Source organism: Arachis ipaensis, chromosome B10 (genome assembly GCF_059453495.1).
Source record: "Arachis ipaensis isolate K30076 ecotype BB chromosome B10, ASM5945349v1, whole genome shotgun sequence".
Classification (NCBI taxonomy): Eukaryota; Viridiplantae; Streptophyta; class Magnoliopsida; order Fabales; family Fabaceae; genus Arachis; species Arachis ipaensis.
The window spans coordinates 141866218-141886047 of NC_142435.1; the positions used below are offsets into that span (position 1 = coordinate 141866218).

At 32.1% G+C, this 19830-nt stretch overlaps 1 protein-coding gene across 2 annotated transcripts; it reads right to left on the reverse strand.

Annotated features, from left to right (window-relative positions):
- Window positions 1-4223: 4223 nt before the first annotated feature.
- On the reverse strand, window positions 4224-5398 carry LOC107621405 (putative FBD-associated F-box protein At1g32375). 2 transcript variants are annotated; one of them, XM_088496566.1, is made up of 4 exons: window positions 5261-5398; window positions 5023-5077; window positions 4658-4946; window positions 4224-4311 (listed from the first exon to the last, which is right to left on the reverse strand). In XM_088496566.1, the coding sequence occupies exons 1-4, from the start codon at window positions 5272-5274 to the stop codon at window positions 4307-4309; spliced, it is 363 nt and encodes a 120-aa protein (XP_088352692.1). In that variant the 5' UTR covers window positions 5275-5398; the 3' UTR covers window positions 4224-4306. The 2 variants fall into 2 exon arrangements, with proteins under 2 accessions (XP_088352692.1, XP_088352658.1); XM_088496532.1 differs by having other exon boundaries at window positions 5023-5160.
- Between the last annotated feature and the right edge of the window lie 14432 nt (window positions 5399-19830).

Consider the following 19830-nt stretch of genomic DNA (forward strand, 5'->3'; position numbering starts at 1 on the left):
AAATATAAAATTTAAGAAACAAAATCATAAACGGTGTTTAACAATTACTTCGAAAGATAATGAGGTCCTCAACAAAAAAAATATCTTTTTCAGCTTTTGATCTTTACATTTATGAGATTGATTAACTCTTCTGTTAATATTTTTTTCTGTATTAACGAAATAAGTTTACATGACATGTTAAACTATTGATTTATCCATTAAAAACAAACTAGGATTGACAAATTCTTTTTTATTGGGAATCTAATTGTCTTTTAGGGATAATTGTCAAGGCCGGTTAGTTATTTTTAGGGTTAAGTACGATTTTGGTCCCTAACGTATAAGTCGAAAATCTTTTTTGTCCCTAAGGTTTAATTTAGTTTTAAAATTGTCATTTTTACCTAAATTTTAAATTTTATTACCAAATTACCCCTAACAGATGAGAGGGAGAAGGGAATCACGCGAGGGGAGGAAAGAAGAAGGAGGGGGAGAAAATCAGTGCCATTCTTCTTCTCCTTTCCCCACCACAGCGCCGCCGCACGTCTCCTTACCCTCCTCTCTCTCTTCCCTTCGTGCTAGTTCTGTCGCAGGCTTGCAGCAAGCTCTCTGTCCCCCTTTCCGCGAACCCAACCCCCCTCCCCCGATCCCTAGCGCTGTCATGGACACCTAAGCAGCCACGACGTCTCCCTCCTTCGTCCCTCCCCAACCTAGCCGTTCATTCCTACTCGTCCTCAGTTTCCTCACTGAACATAGACCATCGAAACCAACCTCTTTTCTCCAACAAGCTGCCGGCGACGTTACCATCTTCATTAGCTTCTCTCTCGCTGAACCAGACACAAAGGACAATCCCTGTTCCACTTCCACCAGCAATAGCCAACACTGCCACTGCACCTATTCTGCTTTTGTTTTTTTTATTAATTACATTATTAAATTTGTTGATTTGTTGATTTTGTTAATCACATTGTTGTTGACTCTGATTCTATTCTGATTGATTTCATTGTTCTTTTATTTTTTATTCTAATTTCATTCTTCTGCATATTTTCTGAGTTGAAATTCTAATTTTTTGATATTTGTTAGTTGAAATTCTATTGCTGCTATTGAAATTTTAGTTGAAGAAAAAGAAAAAGAAGAACAGATGTTGCTGTGATAGAGAAGAAGAAAAAGAAGAATAGAAACTGAGTAATTTGGTGAAGAAGGAGAAGGGTATTTTGGTCCAAAGGATGATTCTAAAACCTAGTTAAACCATAGGGACGATTTTGTATGCAAAAAAAGGTTGGGGACAAAAAAAATTTCGACCTATATCTTAAGAGACCAAAATCATACTTAACCCTTTTTTTTATTACATTTTTTAAATACATTAGCTAAATTTACTGTATATAAATAAAAAATATAAGTAATTTTTAAATTATTTTTATTTATAAAAATTAAATAAAAAATATATTAGTGATTAATGTGTCATATAAATATGTTATGAAGAAAGATTATCAATAGATAAACTAACCAATCTCATAAAGTTAAATATCAAGAACTGAAAAGAGTTTTTTTGTTTTATAAAGGCTTCATAATTCTTCAAAAACATTATTACGGGTCAAGATGAGTATTCATTCAAAATTTAATTTATTTATTTAAAATAAAATCCTTAAAAATTTTGGGATGGACTTGAAAAAAAGTGTTAAATTAGTCTGCGAAAAATTGTAATGACAAGGGATAAAGTTCGGTAAGTGAATGATCCTATCTATGTTGATGCTTTGACCTTTCTATATTTTATTTATGGAGAGGGTTAGAATTAGAGTTAGGGTAGAAAAACGAAGTAATCACTTTAATTCTAATTGGTTCTACACTTCCGCTTATAATTAGGAAATAAAATTCTAACCATGATAAGATAAAAAAAAATGAAAAAAAAATTAATCAAATATGAATAAAATAATTACAAAAAAGAAGAGGTATACAACAGTATCATGGGTGGTCTAAAACAGATGGAGCTGCAGGGGATGGTGGTGAGTTTGAACAGCAAAAACGGCATCAGTGCATCAGCAGCTGTATTTAAAATTTAGAATGAGAACGATAAAAGAGTGGGAAGACTCGAGAGTAATCGGGCAATTGCAATGAATTTTCATCTTTTAAATTTTAGATTTTTAATTAATATACGAAGTTATATTAAACTTTTAAATTTTAAAAAGTACAAAACAACTTTAAAAAGTTATATCTTAATTGTTTTTAAAAGTACTACAATCTTTTAAAAGTTGTAAATATAAACACAAAATTTTTTTTATTTATTAAAAATAAAATAAAGATCTTAAACTTTTAAAAAGTACAAACACTACTTTTTCAAAAAATTTTACCAAACTAAATTTTAAAATAACTGAACTTCTTTTGCCTTTACCAAAACAAAGAAAAGCTTCCATCGATGGTTGTTCCTCAGTCTTCCCTGGGAGTAAAATTTTAAATTTAAAAAAAGTAAAGTAACGGTGATGGTTCATGATTCCACTAAATATGAAAAATATATTATTTAATTTTTAGATCATCATACAAATGTAAGTTATTTTATTTAATATTAATTTTAATTAGTATTAGTGTTGATTAGTATTAATTAATATTATTTAAAGACGATTAATGTGTTAAAAATTGTTAATGTAGTTTAAAAATTTAGTTTAGTTAAAATATTATTAAAGTAATAAGTGTTGTAATTTTTATAAATATGTTTGGAAATAATTAAAAAGTGTTTGTAATTAATTAAAATGTTAAAATATGTAGAGTAAATTTTTAAAAAAATATTTAGAATTAATATAAAATTGACGTAATTAATTAAAATTTTAAATTTTGTGCCATAATTTTCTTGTAATATATTTAGGTATATTGAAAGTTGTAATTAATATTGAAAGTTGTAAATAATACGTGGTAATAATGGTAATAATATGTTTAGAATGGTAATAATATGGAAATGTGGAACAGTAAAAGTTATTAATATTTTTTTGAAAAGATTATTACTAATGGTAATAATATGTTTAGAATGAAAATATTAAAAGTTAATACCTGTTTCCTAACGTCAATAGTATGCTTACTAATATTAGTTAAAACTTGTTTATTAAAAGTTATAGTTTTGTTACAGATGATAATAATACTAGAAGATAATTAGTCTCATTTTTATTTTTATGTTGCCATGTTAAATTGCAATAATAAGTGTGAATGATTTTACGTTAATAAAATAACATAATAAGAAAAAAATAACAACGGACGGAAAATATATTTTATTATGTGATTATATATTGATAAAATATGTTAATTATTTTAATATATTTTAAAATATTGTATAATATATTCTTGGCTTTGTTTCACGCAAACAAATAGTTAATAGTGTTCTAAAGATATTATTTAAAAATGTTAACCAATTCAATAGTTTTTGTGACGGTAATGAGTTATGAGTTAAAAAGTTTGGAAGTCATGTTATTTTGATTCTAAGAATAATGATGACATCAACAAATAAATTTCACTTAGATTTTAAGAAACATAATTTCTCATAATAATATCTTTTTATAGAATAAATCATACAAATAATATGATTTCAGCTTAAAATTACACGGATATTCTAAACTAAAATTAGTTATACGTTATGTTTTGAACACTTTTATATAAATCGAATCAAATGTTATCTATATGTAAATTGAATCAAGTTAATTCAATTTACCATGAAAAATCAAATGCTATTTATATGTAAATTGAATCAAATAGCTACTTGTGCAGGATAAACATAGTTCGATTTACTACTTTTACATATTATTATTGACATTTTCCTCTTTTATCTTATACTGCACTACTACCAAAAATACTTCTAAATTTGAATTGATCTTAATTGAAATAAACTGAATTGTGAATTAATCTTTTTTTGAATAAATCATATAAAATGATAATTGAATTCATTTAGGAATTCATTGTATATTTGGATTATAAATCAGTGAAAATTAAAATGACTTTAGAATTTTAATCATACAAAACTGCTTAAAAGGTCTATGACTAATTTGTAGTTTAAAAGGTTCTAAAGCATTTTTGAAGGTGGCAAAACTAAATCTATCACTATAGTATTATGGGCAGATTTGATTGGATATTTGGATGAACATACATGAAATTAGTCAGAGTCTAACACTATCTTTGATTGGTATCAAAGCATTGATAATCACCAACAGTTAAGAGTTAAGACAAAAAAAATCTGAAAATTGCTGTTTGTGATATACAAATCATCAATTCATTTTTAGAAAAATCACTTTTCTACAAAACCACGGAATTTAGCCCTAATTAACCATGCATATAGAAACATTGAACCGTAGATTTGCCATCAACCTGCATCAGAAAGCCATACATGCAACTCAAAGGATCAAATGAGAGACCCCAAAAAACAAACTTTTAAGGATGAACCAGAGAAATGAAAATACTTGTTAATATCAAAGTTAGCCAATCCAAACCACCGACACTATGTTCAAGTGTATATTTCATTATTTATCAACAGGGCATCAAACAAATTTATTCAGAAGCATGACGAATATTTTAAGAATTCAGTTGGAACACTAGCCTAAAATTGACCCTATATTATGAAACTTGAATAATTTTAAATTTTGAAGACTCCAACATGATATTTTGTCAACAATGATCAACAACAGAGAATAGAGATAGTGAGATCAGTTCATACCATGATTGTGGTCAATGAAATTAAGCTGACATATTGTAGAACCCCTCGGAATAGCAGATAATTCCTTGACAATATTGTACTTAGTCTCTAGGTCGAAATCAGATTTAAGATGAATTATGACTGTCTTCAAAACAAGTCCTCTTTGTAAAAGACATACAATAAATTCACGCTCATCTGTAGAGTCTTGATATCTTCTAAACTCAAAACTCCTGAGATGTGATGTCAAACAATTAGGAACCATGGTTGGTGGTCTTGGCCCATTATATTTCACCGGGTGAGCATATGCTCGCTGATAACAAAAAAACAACACTTGTCGAATAGACTCAGGGAAACAACAAACAACGAAAATTGAAATGTATTCATACCTTCCAAATACAAATTACAAGACCTTCAAGTACACGACAATTATGAAGGAAGTTTCTGTTCAAACATGGAACATGAAGCTCTAGATTGAGCAAACGGTGAAATTCTGGAAACTCAAAAGCTGGAGCACTAAATAAGCACTGTGTAGAAGATAACTAGATATCAAATATAATTAATTCCTAATTCACAATTATAGTTATGAATTCAAATTATCGAGTTACACTATGATAAGCATGTTACCTGTGTTGTTTCATATTTCAATGCCAAGAATTTTGTTTCGCGGAGTGCCTGGAGAAGCTCGGGCAACCAAGCCCCATGCTCAACACGTTCAAGACAAATATCAAGATGTGCCTCCACCATGTTGGGAAAATGGATTTTCTAAATTTTGATTTTACTTTAGAGGGAGAAGTGTGATCTCTCACAATTTATTTCATAAGTGGGACTAAGACTATGTTTTGATGGAAGGAAAGAAATAGAGAGAAAGGAAATAGAAAGGAAAGAAAGGAAAGGAAAGAAATGGAGTGGATTTTTATTTTTTTTAGATGTGTTTAGATGGAAGGACAATAAGAAGGAAAGAAATGTTGTAAAAAGACAATTTTACCTTTATATTATAAAATATATTGAAAAAGTGAAGGGGTAGTATTGAAAGTAAATAGAGAAACATTAGTTTTCTCTCTATTTTTTTTCTAATGTTGGAGAGAAAAAAAATTGATGGATCCCACCAATTTTTTTCATCCATTTTCTTTCTTCTCTAATTTTTCTCCTCAACTAAACAATGAAAAATAATCATTTTTCTTCCCATTTTCTTTCTTTCTTTTTCTTTCCTTCTATTTTCCTCTTAAACAAACATAGTGTAAGAGAAAATATGAGAGAAAAATTATTTAAGGGTGAGAGATCACACTTTATCCTCTAAAGTAAAAATTTAAAATTTAGAGGATTCAAATTTTGAGAAAATTGATAACTGATACCTGTAGCTCAGAGTACACCGAGTACGCCAAGGTCACTCTTAGGTATTCAAGAAATGGAGTGTATATTTCGATAGTCTGTTCAATCAAACTAGTGTAATTTTCAAAGGTTAAAGTTTTCAATGTCCGAGGCATCTGGATTGTAGGTACATAAACAGAAGAACCTTCTCGGGTCATTTCTAGCCGAATTAGCTTAAGATTTTCAAGAACAGTGCATCCAGATAAAAACTTGTTGGGATCCACAGAGATGATATCCAACTCTAGGTTCTTGAGGGATGGCAGATAAACATTTAGAAATTCTGGATAATGATTCACATAACTATAACGTTTCAAAACAAGGGACTTGAGTCATACACAAGTGAATATGGATTCAGGCAATTTGATTCTCCTCATTAAACCAATGCAGAGATAGAGTTCTTGGAGATGGGGACCAATGACGGCATCAAGCCATGTTAAGATAAAATCCTCTGAACTTCTATAGGAAGTGAGGCGAAACTTTTTGATAGGGTAATCTGCACTGCGCTGAGATAGAATAGCATTCACATATGAATTAAATCGATATTCCCATTTTCATGGTTGAACCGGAGAGGGTTAGACTGTTGGGTTTTTGGACTCCCTTCCTATATGGAGAAAAAACCCAAATGCTAGTATCCAAGTCCATGAATAGTTGAAGTGGCTGAGGTGAGTTAGGGTTGGATGAGAGAGATGTCATTTTTGCAAGAGAACACAAAACACTAGAGAGAAGAGAAGAGAGAAAGTTATTTTCGCACATACATAAAGTTGTTTCTGTAAATTGATCACTGCAGATTCGTTAACCGTTGGATTGAGCTCAAATTTGGATAGAGTGTTCTACACATCTGGTTCTTTGATTTCACCGTTCGGATCTTCAATTCGACATCATTAGCTGGAGATATTGGCCACACACAGTAGCTCTATTTTTGTGGTATTTTCATCTTCTTGTTCTTGTTTTGTAAGCTTCGAAGCTTGGGTTGTTTGGCTTGTTGTATGCACGTTTTGTGCAGTAATTTGTGACTCTCTTGTACCCTATTTTTTATCATAGTGAAGCTAAATCCTGGTCTTGGTGACTCGTGATTTTTTCTTCTCTCATTGAGCAGGTTTTCCACGTTAAAAATCTTGGTGTGTTAGCTTGTTTCTAATTTATGGTTTATGTGATTTTTCTGCTACTGTTGGGTATTATTGTGCTGGTGTTAATACTTGTTGTGAGTGGATATTGTTGCTCCTCTAATTCTTGCAAGTAGGGAATTGTGTTTTATTCCTATCAATTGGCATCAGAGCTCAGTTTTGGGTATTTGGTTATAACTTGCTTGAAAGATGGAGGCAAATAATTCTACTAGGATGATAAGTTTGAATGGCACTAATTACCATCTATGGAAGGGCAAAATGAAAGATTTATTGTTTGTCAAAAATCTACATTTACCTGTATTTTCTACACAAAAACCAGAATCTAAAATAGATGAAGAATGGGAGTTTGAACACCAACAAGTTTGTGGTTTTATTAGGCAATGGGTGGATAATAATGTTTATAATCACATTGCTAATGAGACTCATGCTAGGACTTTGTGGAATCAAATTGAATCCTTGTATGCTTCCAAGTTTGGCAATAATAAATTGTACTTGTTGAATATGTTGATGAATTTGATATACAAGGAGGGGTCACAAGTATTGGATCACTTGAATGAATTTCAAGAAGTTCTGGATCAGTTGTCAAGCATGGGAATCAAGTTTGAAGATGAGGTTCAAGGATTGTGGTTGTTAAATACTCTACCAGATTCTTGGGAGACTTTTCCTATCTCTCTTACTAATTCTGCTCCGAATGATAAAGTGAGCATGCAACTTGTTAAAGGTGGTATTTTAAATGAAGAGATGAGAAGGAAGACGCAGAATTCTTCGTCACACTCTGAAATGTTAGTCACTGAAACCAGGGGAGAAATCAGAATAGAGTTCAAAAGGGTAGAGGTAAAAGCAGGAGCAAATCCAAGGGAAGATACAAGAATGTTGAGTGTTACTACTGTCACAAAATGGGTCACGTTCAAAAATATTGCTATCTTTGGAAAAATGAAAACAAAGGTAAGCAAGAAAAGAAGGATGATAGTGGTAATGATCGTGTATCTTCTATTTCAGATGATCTTCTTACTGTTGATATTGCTGATTATGAATACAAGGTCAATCTTGTTTCTGATGATGAGTTCAACTGGGTAATTGATAGTGGCGCCTCAATACATGTTACACCAAAGAAGGAGTTCTTCACTTCTTATACTCCAGGTAATTTTGGAGTACTTAAGATGGGTAATGATGGCTTGGCCAAAGTTATTGGTGTAGGAGATGTTTGTCTTGAGACCAATATGGGAATGAAGCTACTACTTAAAGATGTTAGATACGCTCCAGATGTTCGCTTGAATTTGGTTTCAGTTAAAAGGCTTGATAATGAAGGCTTTGTAAATACTTTCGGCTTTGGACAATAGAAGCTTATTAAAGGCAACTTAGTGGTGAATCGAGAAAAAGGTACTTCAAGTTTGTATGTGATGCATGCCATGATTGCAAAAGGTAGTGTGAATGCGATTGAAAGTAAAGAAGTTTGTAGCTTGTGGCACAGAAGACTTGGTCATATTAGTGAAAAAGGACTTAGCTATTTGGCTCGAAAGAATGCTCTTTCAGGTTTGAAGAATGCAGAGTTGGAGAAATGTTCTCATTGCATGGCTGGCAAACAAAGAAGATTATCCTTCAAGAAGCATCAACCTTCAAGAAAATCAGACTTCTTGGAATTGGTGCACTCCGATATTTATGGTCCTTTGAAGATACGGTCCTTTAGCGGAGCTATTTACTTTATTACTTTTATTAATGATCATTCAAGAAAGCTTTGGACTTACGCTTTGAAAACAAAGAACCAAGCTTTGGAAAAGTTCAAACAATTCCAAGCTTTGGTTGAGAGGCAAACAGGCAAAAAGCTTAAATGTATTTGCACTGATAATGGTGGTGAGTATTGTGGACCATTTGATGAGTATTGCAAGCAGCAAGGTATTAGGCATGAAAAGACACCTCCTAAAACACCTCAATTGAATGGTTTGGCAGAAAGGATGAATAGAACACTGATTGAAAGAGTTAGGTGTATGCTTACTGAAGCTAAGCTACCTAAAGTCTTTTGGGGTGAAGCACTATTTATAGCGGTTCATGTGATTAATCTGAGTCCTACAATTGCTTTGGATAATGATGTTCCGGATCATGTTTGGTCAGGCAAAGATGTCTCGTATGGTCACTTGAGAGTCTTTGGATGCAAAGCATTTGTTCATGTTCCAAAGGATGAGAGGTCCAAGTTGGATGTGAAGACAAGGCAGTGCATTTTTATTGGATATGGTCAAGATGAGTTTGGTTACAGGCTTTATGATCCAGTTGAGAAGAAGCTTGTAAGAAGCCGTGATGTAGAGTTTGTTGAAGACCAAACCATTGAAGATATTGATAAGGTAGAGAAGAGTCAATCACAAGAGAGCAGTGACTTGACTGATGTAGATCCAGTTCAGCCTCTTCCTTCGTCAGAACAAATAGAGAATCAAAATCAGGAGCATATGCAGCAAAATGAGCCTTTGGTTCCTGATGATCAGGAGATAGGAGATCCAATTGATGCTCCAGTTGATGATGATGCTGATAATCAACCTGAGCTACCTGAAGATCCACCAGGTTTCCATCCTAGGAGGTCTACTAGAGAGCGACGACCTTCAACGAGGTATCCTTCTAGTGAGTATGTAACATTTACTAATGGATATGCGACCTTGACTGATGGGGGAGAACCTGAATGTTATGCAGAAGCTATGGAAGGTGACGACAATAAAAAATGGTTTGATGCAATGCAAGATGAAATGAAATCCTTGCATGATAATCAAATATTTGAGCTTGTGAAGTTGCCAAAAGGGAAGAAAGTCTTGCAGAACAGGTGGGTTTATAGGTTGAAGCATGAAGAAAATTCTCAGTATCCAAGGTACAAGGCTAGATTGGTGGTCAAGGGCTACAGACAGAAAAAGGGAGTTGACTATAATAAAAATTTTTCACCGGTTGTGAGAAGATCTTCTATTAGGACTGTTTTGAGTTTGGCTGCAAGTCTTGATTTAGAGATAGAGCAGATGGATGTGAAAACTGCTTTTCTTCATGGTGATCTTAAGGATGAAATTTACATGGAACAACCTGAAGGTTTCATGGTAAAAGGCAAAGAGGATCATGTTTGCAAACTGAAGAAGAGCTTGTATGGCTTGAAGCAAGCTCCAAGACAATGGTACAAGAAGTTCGATTCTATTATGGCAGAACAAGGCTACAAGAAGACTACTTCTGATCATTGTGTATTTGTTAAACAGTTTGCTAGTAATGATTTTATTATCTTTTTGATATATGTTGATGACATGTTTATTGTTGGTCAGAATGCTTCTAGGATTGATATGTTGAAGAAGCAACTTGCAATGAAGGACCTTAGGCCAGCAAAGGAGATTCTTGGCATAAGAATCGAGCGTGATAGAAAGGAGAAGAAACTTTGGTTGTCACAGGAGAAATACATAGAGACAATGTTGCACAGGTTTCAAATGGAGAAAGCAAAGGCCGTTAGTACTCCTCTTGCTACACACTTCAAATTGAGTTGCAAGCAAAGTCCATCAAGTGATGAAGAGAAGAAAGACATGGAAAAGGTTCCATATGCATCAGCCGTGGGTAGTTTAATGTATGCTATATTACTATGGTGTGCACAAGACCGGATATAGCTCATGTTGTTGGTTGTGTTAGCCGTTTTGTTTCAAACCCAGGAAGAGAGCATTGGAATGCTGTAAAATGGATAATGAGATATCTTCGTGGTACTTCTAATATGAAGTTGTGTTATGGAAGTGATAAGCCTATTCTAGTTGGTTACACTGACTCAGACATGGCAGGAGATATTGACTCTAGAAGGTCCATTTCAGGCTTCTTGATTAACTTTGCGGGTGAAGCTGTGTCTTGGCAATCAAGATTACAAAAATGTGTTGCTTTGTCTACTACTGAGGCCGAGTTTATTGCCATTACCGAAGCGTGCAAGGAGATGCTTTGGATGAAGAAATTCTTGAAGGAACTCGGGTCTACTCAAGAGAGGTCTGTGTTGTTTTGTGATAGTCAAAGTGCTATACATCTTGGTAAAAATTCTACTTTTCATTCTCGATCCAAACATACTGATGTGAGGTATCATTGGATACGTGATGTTTTGGATGCTGAGTTGTTGAAACTTGAAAAGGTTCATACTGACGAGAATGGTTCTGATATGATGACCAATGCATTACCAAGATGGAAGTTTGAAGTTTGTTGCTTAATCGCCGGATTGGCGGTTACCTCCACATAGTCGCGAGAGGGAGATTTGTTGGGTTTTTGGACTCCCTTCCTATATGGAGAAAAAGCCCAAATGCTAGTATCCAAACCCATGAATAGTTGAAGTGGCTGAGGTGAGTTAGGGTTGGATGAGAGAGAGGTCATTTTTGCAAGAGAACACAAAACACTAGAGAGAAGAGAAGAGAGAAAGTTATTTTCGCACATACATAAAGCTGTCTCTGTAAATTGGTCACTGCAGATTTGTTAACCGTTGGATCGAGCTCAAATTTGGATAGAGTGTTTTACACATCTGGTTCTTTGATTTCACCGTTCGGATCTTCAATTAGACATCTTTAGCTAGAGATATTGGCCACGCACAGTTGCTCTATTTTTGTGGTATTTTCATCTTCTTGTTCTTGTTTTGTAAGCTTTGAAGCTTGGGTTGTTTGGCTTGTTGTATGCACGTTTTGTGCAGTAATTTGTGACTCTCTTGTACCCTATTTTTCATCATAGTGAAGCTATATCCTGGTCTTGGTGACTCGTGATTTTTACTTCTCTCATTGAGGAGGTTTTTTACGTTAAAAATCTTGGTGTGTTAGCTTGTTTCTACTTTATGGTTTATGTGATTTTTCCGCTGCTATTGGGTATTATTGTGCTGGTGTTAATATTTGTTGTGAGTGAATATTATTGCTCCTCTAATTTTTGCAAGTAGGAAATTGTGTTTTATTCCTATCATAGACTCAGGTGTATGATTTAGGATTTAAAGGAGAACCAAAAATGTTTGTTTGTTTGATTTTGATTATATAAATTTGACTAAGATCATTATAAATGGCATTATATGATTTGAATTTATTTTTTGATTTCATTAAATTTAAATTATTATCTTTTATTTTGATTCGATTTATTTAAATTTGAAAAATCAATCAATGATTTAGATTTTTTTAATTTTAAAATTTTTAAGTCAGAATTTATATAAATATCATTTAAAATATAAATTCTTTCAATTCTAGAAATAGAATTAATAATAGAAAATTGTTTTATTGGGAAGTACCAGAGAATGTCATAAAAAATAGCGGTGGTAAACAAGAAAGAATTGCAAGTAAGAAAAGTTGAAGAACAAAACGGAAGTAGAGGACTCAAGAAATGGCTGAGTTGCGGTATCGAACTCTCATCTCTAGACCTCAAGCTTCAACTCTCCAACTCAAATAATTGGTACACTCCTATTTTATTGATACTTCATCCTTCATTTTTTTCTATTTTTTATAAATTTGGTTCCAATTCTGTTTTTTATGATGTTGGGTACCCTCAAAGTTGGCAACTTTTTAAATTTTTTGCATTTTGTTCATTAATTATCTGTGACGACTGACGAGCAATCCCTTGTAAGTGTGTGATCATTCATCCTTCACTAAATTCATTAAAGAAGATGAAGTTCGTGTTGCTGCTGAAACCTGAGAGGTTATTTTATTGGAAAAGTATTTTTATTGTGGTGGTATTGTATATTCATTGTGTCACCTTTGCTTACTATTTAGCTGCAATTTAGTGATACTTGCTTGCTTTATAATGGATGTAAGTGGTCAAGACCTAATGGAAGGCATGCAGGACTAACATCAGCATTGAAGACATAAAAGATTTAAACAAAATAAGGTATACTCAAAACAAAACTACATTTTATTTTTTAAAATATATGTTTTTTCAAAACACCTTTCTTTTTTGGTGTTAATCATAGGCCAAAATGGATTGAAGTTGAATTTGTCATTTTTCTATGAATGATATGGATTGAGTTATACTAATATTTGGAGCAAAATTTATGTAAAATTAATGATTATGTCCAAGAACTAATAGGATTCCTACCATTTAAATTGATGATTATGCTATTATAATTTTTTTCTCAGCAAATAATTAAAATTAAGAAGTGTTTTTTTTTTTGCCCCCAAATTTTAAAATAGGGAGAGAAGAAGTATGATATCTAGGGTGTAAATTTGGATGGCAAATATAAAAATTGGCAAAACAAATTGCATTCTGATTTAGTATATTCTTAGGTCTGTATGTTGGGATAATTTTAATATTTTTTCTTGCATTTTTTTCTTTGCCTCTTTACTCTCGTTTGAAAGTTTGTGTATTTGAATGAGTTATAGAAGAAGCTAATATTTTTGTTTAAACCTATCATTTGTTTTGAAAGAAAGGGATTTCGATGATGAGCAATCTGCAAAGATGATTGATGTATACTGTATGCTTAGCAAGTCTTTATCTAGAGCAATTTATATGGTAAGCATAGTCATCTGTGAAGATTCCAAAATTTTTAATGGTTTATTACATCTGTAGAAAATTGTAGAAGTTTCTGTAGAATCTAAAGCTCTTGAAGGTTCAATGATAATATATTTGTGATGAAAAACTTTTGTTTTACCTCAAGAACAATTAAATCAAACTTGCCATCGTTAGGATTTCTTTTGATCATTTATTGTTGAATGTTTTTTTTCTGCCGTATTGCTAAAAAATGTTGTACCATATTCTTGCTCTAGATGAAGCTTGATAGAGCAGGAACAAAATATTTCAGATCTGGAATTACTAGCTAAGGTGATTGAACATTTGCGAAATTTGTTTTTTAATTAATCTATGTTATGTAAAGAAAATTTAAAATAACTTAAAAATTTTTTTCATTTTCTGTGCATCTATTTGACTTGTTTCGTGAAATTTAATATGTTTATCTTTATAATTAATTTATTTTATTTAAAGATTTTTTGATTTTAGAAAAAATGTGTACAGATTTATAGAATTATATATGACATAGTTCAAGTGGTCAAAGTAGATCATTTTTTCATAGAATTTTTATTACTTTGACTACTAAGTATACTATTGTTATCTTCTTTTGTGGAATTATTTTTTTCAAAATCAAAATTCCATGTCTCCCTGCATTTTTTTTAGCTGGTGACAACGAGATTGATGCCTATATTTACAAGCGATCTTATATTAAGGATTGTTACTTGCTTCTGTGCCTCAACATTTTTATGTTGCTGAAGATTGATAATGAGTTCTTTGATTACACTTAATGATTACAGTTAATTTTTTTTTATTTTATTGAGTAATAATTTTTTTTTAATTGTAATAGATGTTTGATATTTATATTTTAAAGCAAATGTCACTACCTCTTATATTTTATTCAGTATTTTGCAGATTTTTTATGTTTAGTGGACAGAGTAATAGAAAAGAATGAAATTGTTTTGGTTTCATTCAGTGATAAATTAAGTTACTATATTGAGTGATTAGATGTAAATGTAATGACGTCTATTACATAAATTTTCTGTGTGTATATATGTATTTACATGTGTTTTATCTTTTTTTTTCTCTCTTTTAAAGGAAATGTAAGTATATTTATTTGAGTAACATTTACTTACTACAAATGATTTCTTGAAATTTTTTATTTTAATAAATAAATTAATTATAATTATTACTAAAATAAATAATTTAAAAAATATTTATCGAAATAAATATCACTCTTTTATCATAGCATTGCGCATAAACTTGTAAAGAGGCCATTTTATAGTTCACAACTTTTGCTAATCAGAAACCCTTCTTACTTTAACTTAGTTTGATAGTAAAAACTTCTTTGTTAGGACATGGAATAATCACTCTTTGTTGTTTTAAACTTTAACTTAGTTTGATAGTAGAAACTTCTTTTCTTCTTCTTTTAAATTTTTTCTATTTATTTTTCTTAAAAGTATCATGCTACCTTGAACTGAAACATGTTTTACATCTCCATTTAAATTTGAAGTGGTGATGGTAGTAATGGTGATAGTAGTAGTGGTAACAGTATTGATAATAATGGTAGTGGTATAGTAGTATTACAAGTGATTAAAATGGTGGTAACGAAAGGATGTAAAATTTAGGATTTGAAAAAAAAATGTGATAATATTAGAAATCGAAGATAAAAGATAAGGATAATTTAAAAGTTTTAGTTAATTTTTTTAAAAATAATAATAATTTAAGGATTGAATACTTTTGTCATACAAAATTTATTTTTTTATGAATATAAGTTTAATTTCATTTTTTTTGTGAATAATTTTGTTAGTATTCTGAATATTCATAGATAAAAATAATTATTTTTTTCTAAAATAAAAATAAGAATACAAACAAAAGTGACTTAGGAATCTCTTGTATCTTGGAGTGATATTTCCATATGCATTATCATCTAATAATTATTATTTTAAAATATTAATTTTTAATAATATTAAAATAAAAGAATTTATTTTTGATGCATTAATACATGCAATTACATTCTTTTTTTGGATGATTATTCATACGGTCAATGAATAAAATAGTTATTTTTTTATGTGACATCATATAATTAGATGCACGTGTAAAATTACTTTACATAGTACATCAAAATTAAATTTAAAACAAAAATAAAATACAAATCAAATATTATCCTTAAAAAGAAATACAATTCTCTTAATTGTAAAATATGTGTTTGAGAATAGAAATAGTTTCAGACTCCAAAAAATAGAAATATTTTAAAGATAAAATATTGGCTAAACAATGTAATCTAAAATTAACTCAATAATAGACTCCTAAACTCTATGCACTTATTCAAATTTTTTTTTTTTGGACATTATGTACTTATTGATAATGGCATGTATGTTACAAATGGACGTCCCAGGTAAAGGCTTGAGACAATAATTATGCATACTTGTTTGATAGGTAGAGACCAAATACAGTTATAATTTGTAAATGATGTTTTTTTTTTTTTTTTTTTGTGTACAATTTGTAAATGATATTTTCGAAAATGGACGACCCAAATTTCTTGTTACAATGGACGATCCAAATTTCTTGATGGAGACTAGTGCTTTTAAGTTTAAACAAATTCAGATTGTATCCTCTTGGAGACAAGTTTGATTATTTTGTTTTGAACTATTTAATTATTTTAAGGTAAAAAATAAAATATTTGAATGATTCACTTTATTAAAAATATATCTCAAATAATATATACAAATAAATATATAAATAAAAAGTCTCAAGAGTCAACATTATACAATCAATATTCAATACAAACAAACATATGTAATTTTCAAAAAAAGAAAAACATCCACAGCAAAAAAACGTTATGTATCATGAGATTTTTCGTCAGGAAAACGAAAAAAAAAAATGACGGTATTGAATTACGGTTATACTTACCGTTTGGATGAAGGTATAAATTTTACCGGTAAATATTTATCGTTGGAATTTTTTCATCCGACAGTAATTATCGTTGAATTCTGCGATGGATTACTAGCTCGAAAAACTAATTGGTTACCGAAAAATTTTTTGATGGTATTGTTGGCACCAAAAAATGTTGTTTTTCGCACTATTACCATCAGATTATTCCCTCGGTAAATCTGATAGTAATGTTAATTTTTTAAAAAAATTGAAATAAATAGTCAATTTTAATTTTTATTTAATATTATTTTTTACAGAATTAATGGTCAATTCATAAATAATTAATTTCTATTACTTAAAATAAATAATACAATGTTCAAATAAATTAAAAGTGAACTACATTAAATAAATACAATGAAACAATAAAACGAAACACTTATAACTAAAGATCTAGGTAGTTCTCGTCATCGTCGTCATCATCGTCGGTCTTGTGGCCTTGAAAAGGCGGCGCAGAAGGCGGTGATGTCTGTGTGCCACCAGCAGGGATGATGCCAGCGGCACACATCTGAGCCTAGTACACCTCCATTTGAGCCTCCATACGTTGAACCGCTCTAGTTGCTCCCTCCACTCCAACTTGAGGTCATCTGTATTTGTCACGCGTGTGAGGATCTCATGATACCTCTCCCGATAATTGTTCAGCTCATGAGCCTACTGGTGAAGGCTGCGTTAGATCTCCTGCACCTGCAGCCTCAAATCCACGCCTTCCTCGGACTCGACGACTCGACTGGTGGCAAAGTCTGACGATGGCCTCAACGTGGAGGTGCGGAGGCTATTGGCAAATAATGACCCCAAACCATATATGCGATTCTTGTACGGCACTGAGGCGGTCTCGCGCCAAACCGCGTTGGGATCAACGACTGAAGTTGCAAAGCCATCAGCGGCGTCCTCCCCACTTAGGAATCTTGTGTAACGCAAGTTATTGTGATTAGTATGACAGATTATAGTTAATCTCTAATAATTTTATACTAGAAAATCAGATATATGTTTACTCACATAATGATCCTGAGACCGCTGATCAGCAAATCTCGCTTTGTTCTCCTTTTAGCGTATGTGTGTACTTGAACGTCTCTGCTAATGTAGCTTTGCGATCCAACGACTTCGACTATATATGTTGCATTGAAACAATTTGATTAGGATGCCTAGTAATGATATGTAAAATAATACAACTAAGTTATTAACAAAACTAAAGTCACTACATACCAACCTGGCCTTAGTCTTCATGAAGGTCGCTGAGCCGCCGGTATACTTGGACGACTGGCCGATTTTCTGTTAGTTTTGTTGGTGAAACGCCGATGCCTTAACCCTTCATCGGTCTCCCGATGAACCAATACACCCTTCTTTATTTCCAGTCGGAGCCAGGTCGTCAGGTGGTCCCGTCCCTCACGAACATCCTCCAGTATCTATTGGAGCCGCCGACCCATTCTATGGTCGAATATCTTTCTGATGGTAAGATTGTGCTCAGCATCCCATATAAAACTGTAGATACTACAAAGAAACTTTAAAATTAGTTAATCAAAATAGAAGATATAAACTAACTAAAAAGGTTTGAAACTAAAAAAAAAGTAATTACCCCTAAGTACACACGTTGTTGTTCGGTGCAAACCTAACAACAATCAAACAATATGGCAATTCCTTAATCAGGAAATAAGAAACACTTTCAGGCAACCAAACATAAATCCACTAAACAAGAAACAACAACCAGGCACTTGCAGCAATAGCCATAATCAGTAAACAAGAAACACTAACCAGGCAACCAACCCTAAATCTACTATACAAGAAACAATAACCAGAAATTTTCAATAATAATCATAATCAATAAAATGGAAACACATTCAGACAATCAAACCTAAATCCACTAAAATATAATCAATTTTTAGGCACTTTTAGCAATAACAATAATCAGAAAATTTATAAGACTCAAAGTGATACTTATCTCGTGCCGCCACCAGGTCAAATGGTCAATCATATGATGAGAGGTGGTGGAGGGGCATCAGATGCCTCACTTCTGTGTAGGGCTGGAAGTGAGCCGAGCTGAGCCGAGCTAAACTAAACTCAAGCTCGACTCACAAAAATTGAGCTTGGCTCACGGCTCGACTCATTAACAATCGAGCATATTTCTTAAGCTCAAGCTCGATTCACCGAAAGCTCACGAGCTGACTCAAGCTCACGAACTGGCTCAAATAATAGAAATATAAATACATAATCTATAATTCTATATCAATAAATTATAATTTATATTTTTTAAAAAATATTTGAAAAGATCAATTTTATATATTGTTATCTATCAATAAATTATAAATTTTTTATTTATGTCCTACATCAAAATTATATGTAAAAAATAAATATAAAATTTTAAATAATTAAGATCATATATATATATAATATCGAGTCAGCTCACGAGCTAATGAGCTGAGCTTATCCAAACTCAAGCTCGGCTCATTTAATTTATGAGCTCAATTCCAAGCTCAAGCTTGGCTCACTAGCTCACGAGCTTAGCTTATCGAGCTATTAATGAGTCGAGTTCGAACTAGCTCATGAGCTGGCTTGACTCACTTCCAGCCTACTTCTGTGAGAGGACTCTGGGGACACAGCTTCCGTCGCTGGAGGCGGTGTTGCCGTGGCAACGGGCTGCTGAGCGGTAGGAGATGGCGTCGTCGCTGTCGACGAAGGCGCGTAGTTGAGAGCAGGGACCATGATGAATGGCTGGTCTGCTAAATCTGTAACCTGTGACGTCACCGGGGTAGTCAGAGTAGAGGGAGAGAATCTAGAATTTTCGGCCGTACCGAAAGAAACCCTCCCTCTACCCGGACTACGACTACGACCACGACCAGCAGCATGATCCGTCAGACCTCTACCCGTCGTCATGTTTGCAAATAGCATACCAATTAACAGAAATTCAAAAAAATAAATCAACAATAAATTTAGCATTATATTGCTATATTCAGCAAAATATCAGTCAATGAATTCAAACAAATTCAAGTTACAAACCCAAGAATCACAATAGCATCCTAAATTACCTATGAACTAAGAGAAATCCTAATAAGAAAATTCTAAATTTTACTCTAAATAAACCTAACAGCAAAAAGTAGTTTATCTGACAAGCATTCGTTTAACATCAAGTCACAAAATTCAGCATCAATTTCACAAAATTCAGCATTATATTGTAGTGTTCAGCAGAATATCAGTTAAACAAATTCAAATTACAAACCCAATAATCACAATAGCATCCTAAATTATCTATAAACCAAGAGAAAATTCTAATAAGAAAATTCTAATTTTATTCTAAATCAACCTAACAGCAAAAAGTAATTTAACTAACAAGCATTC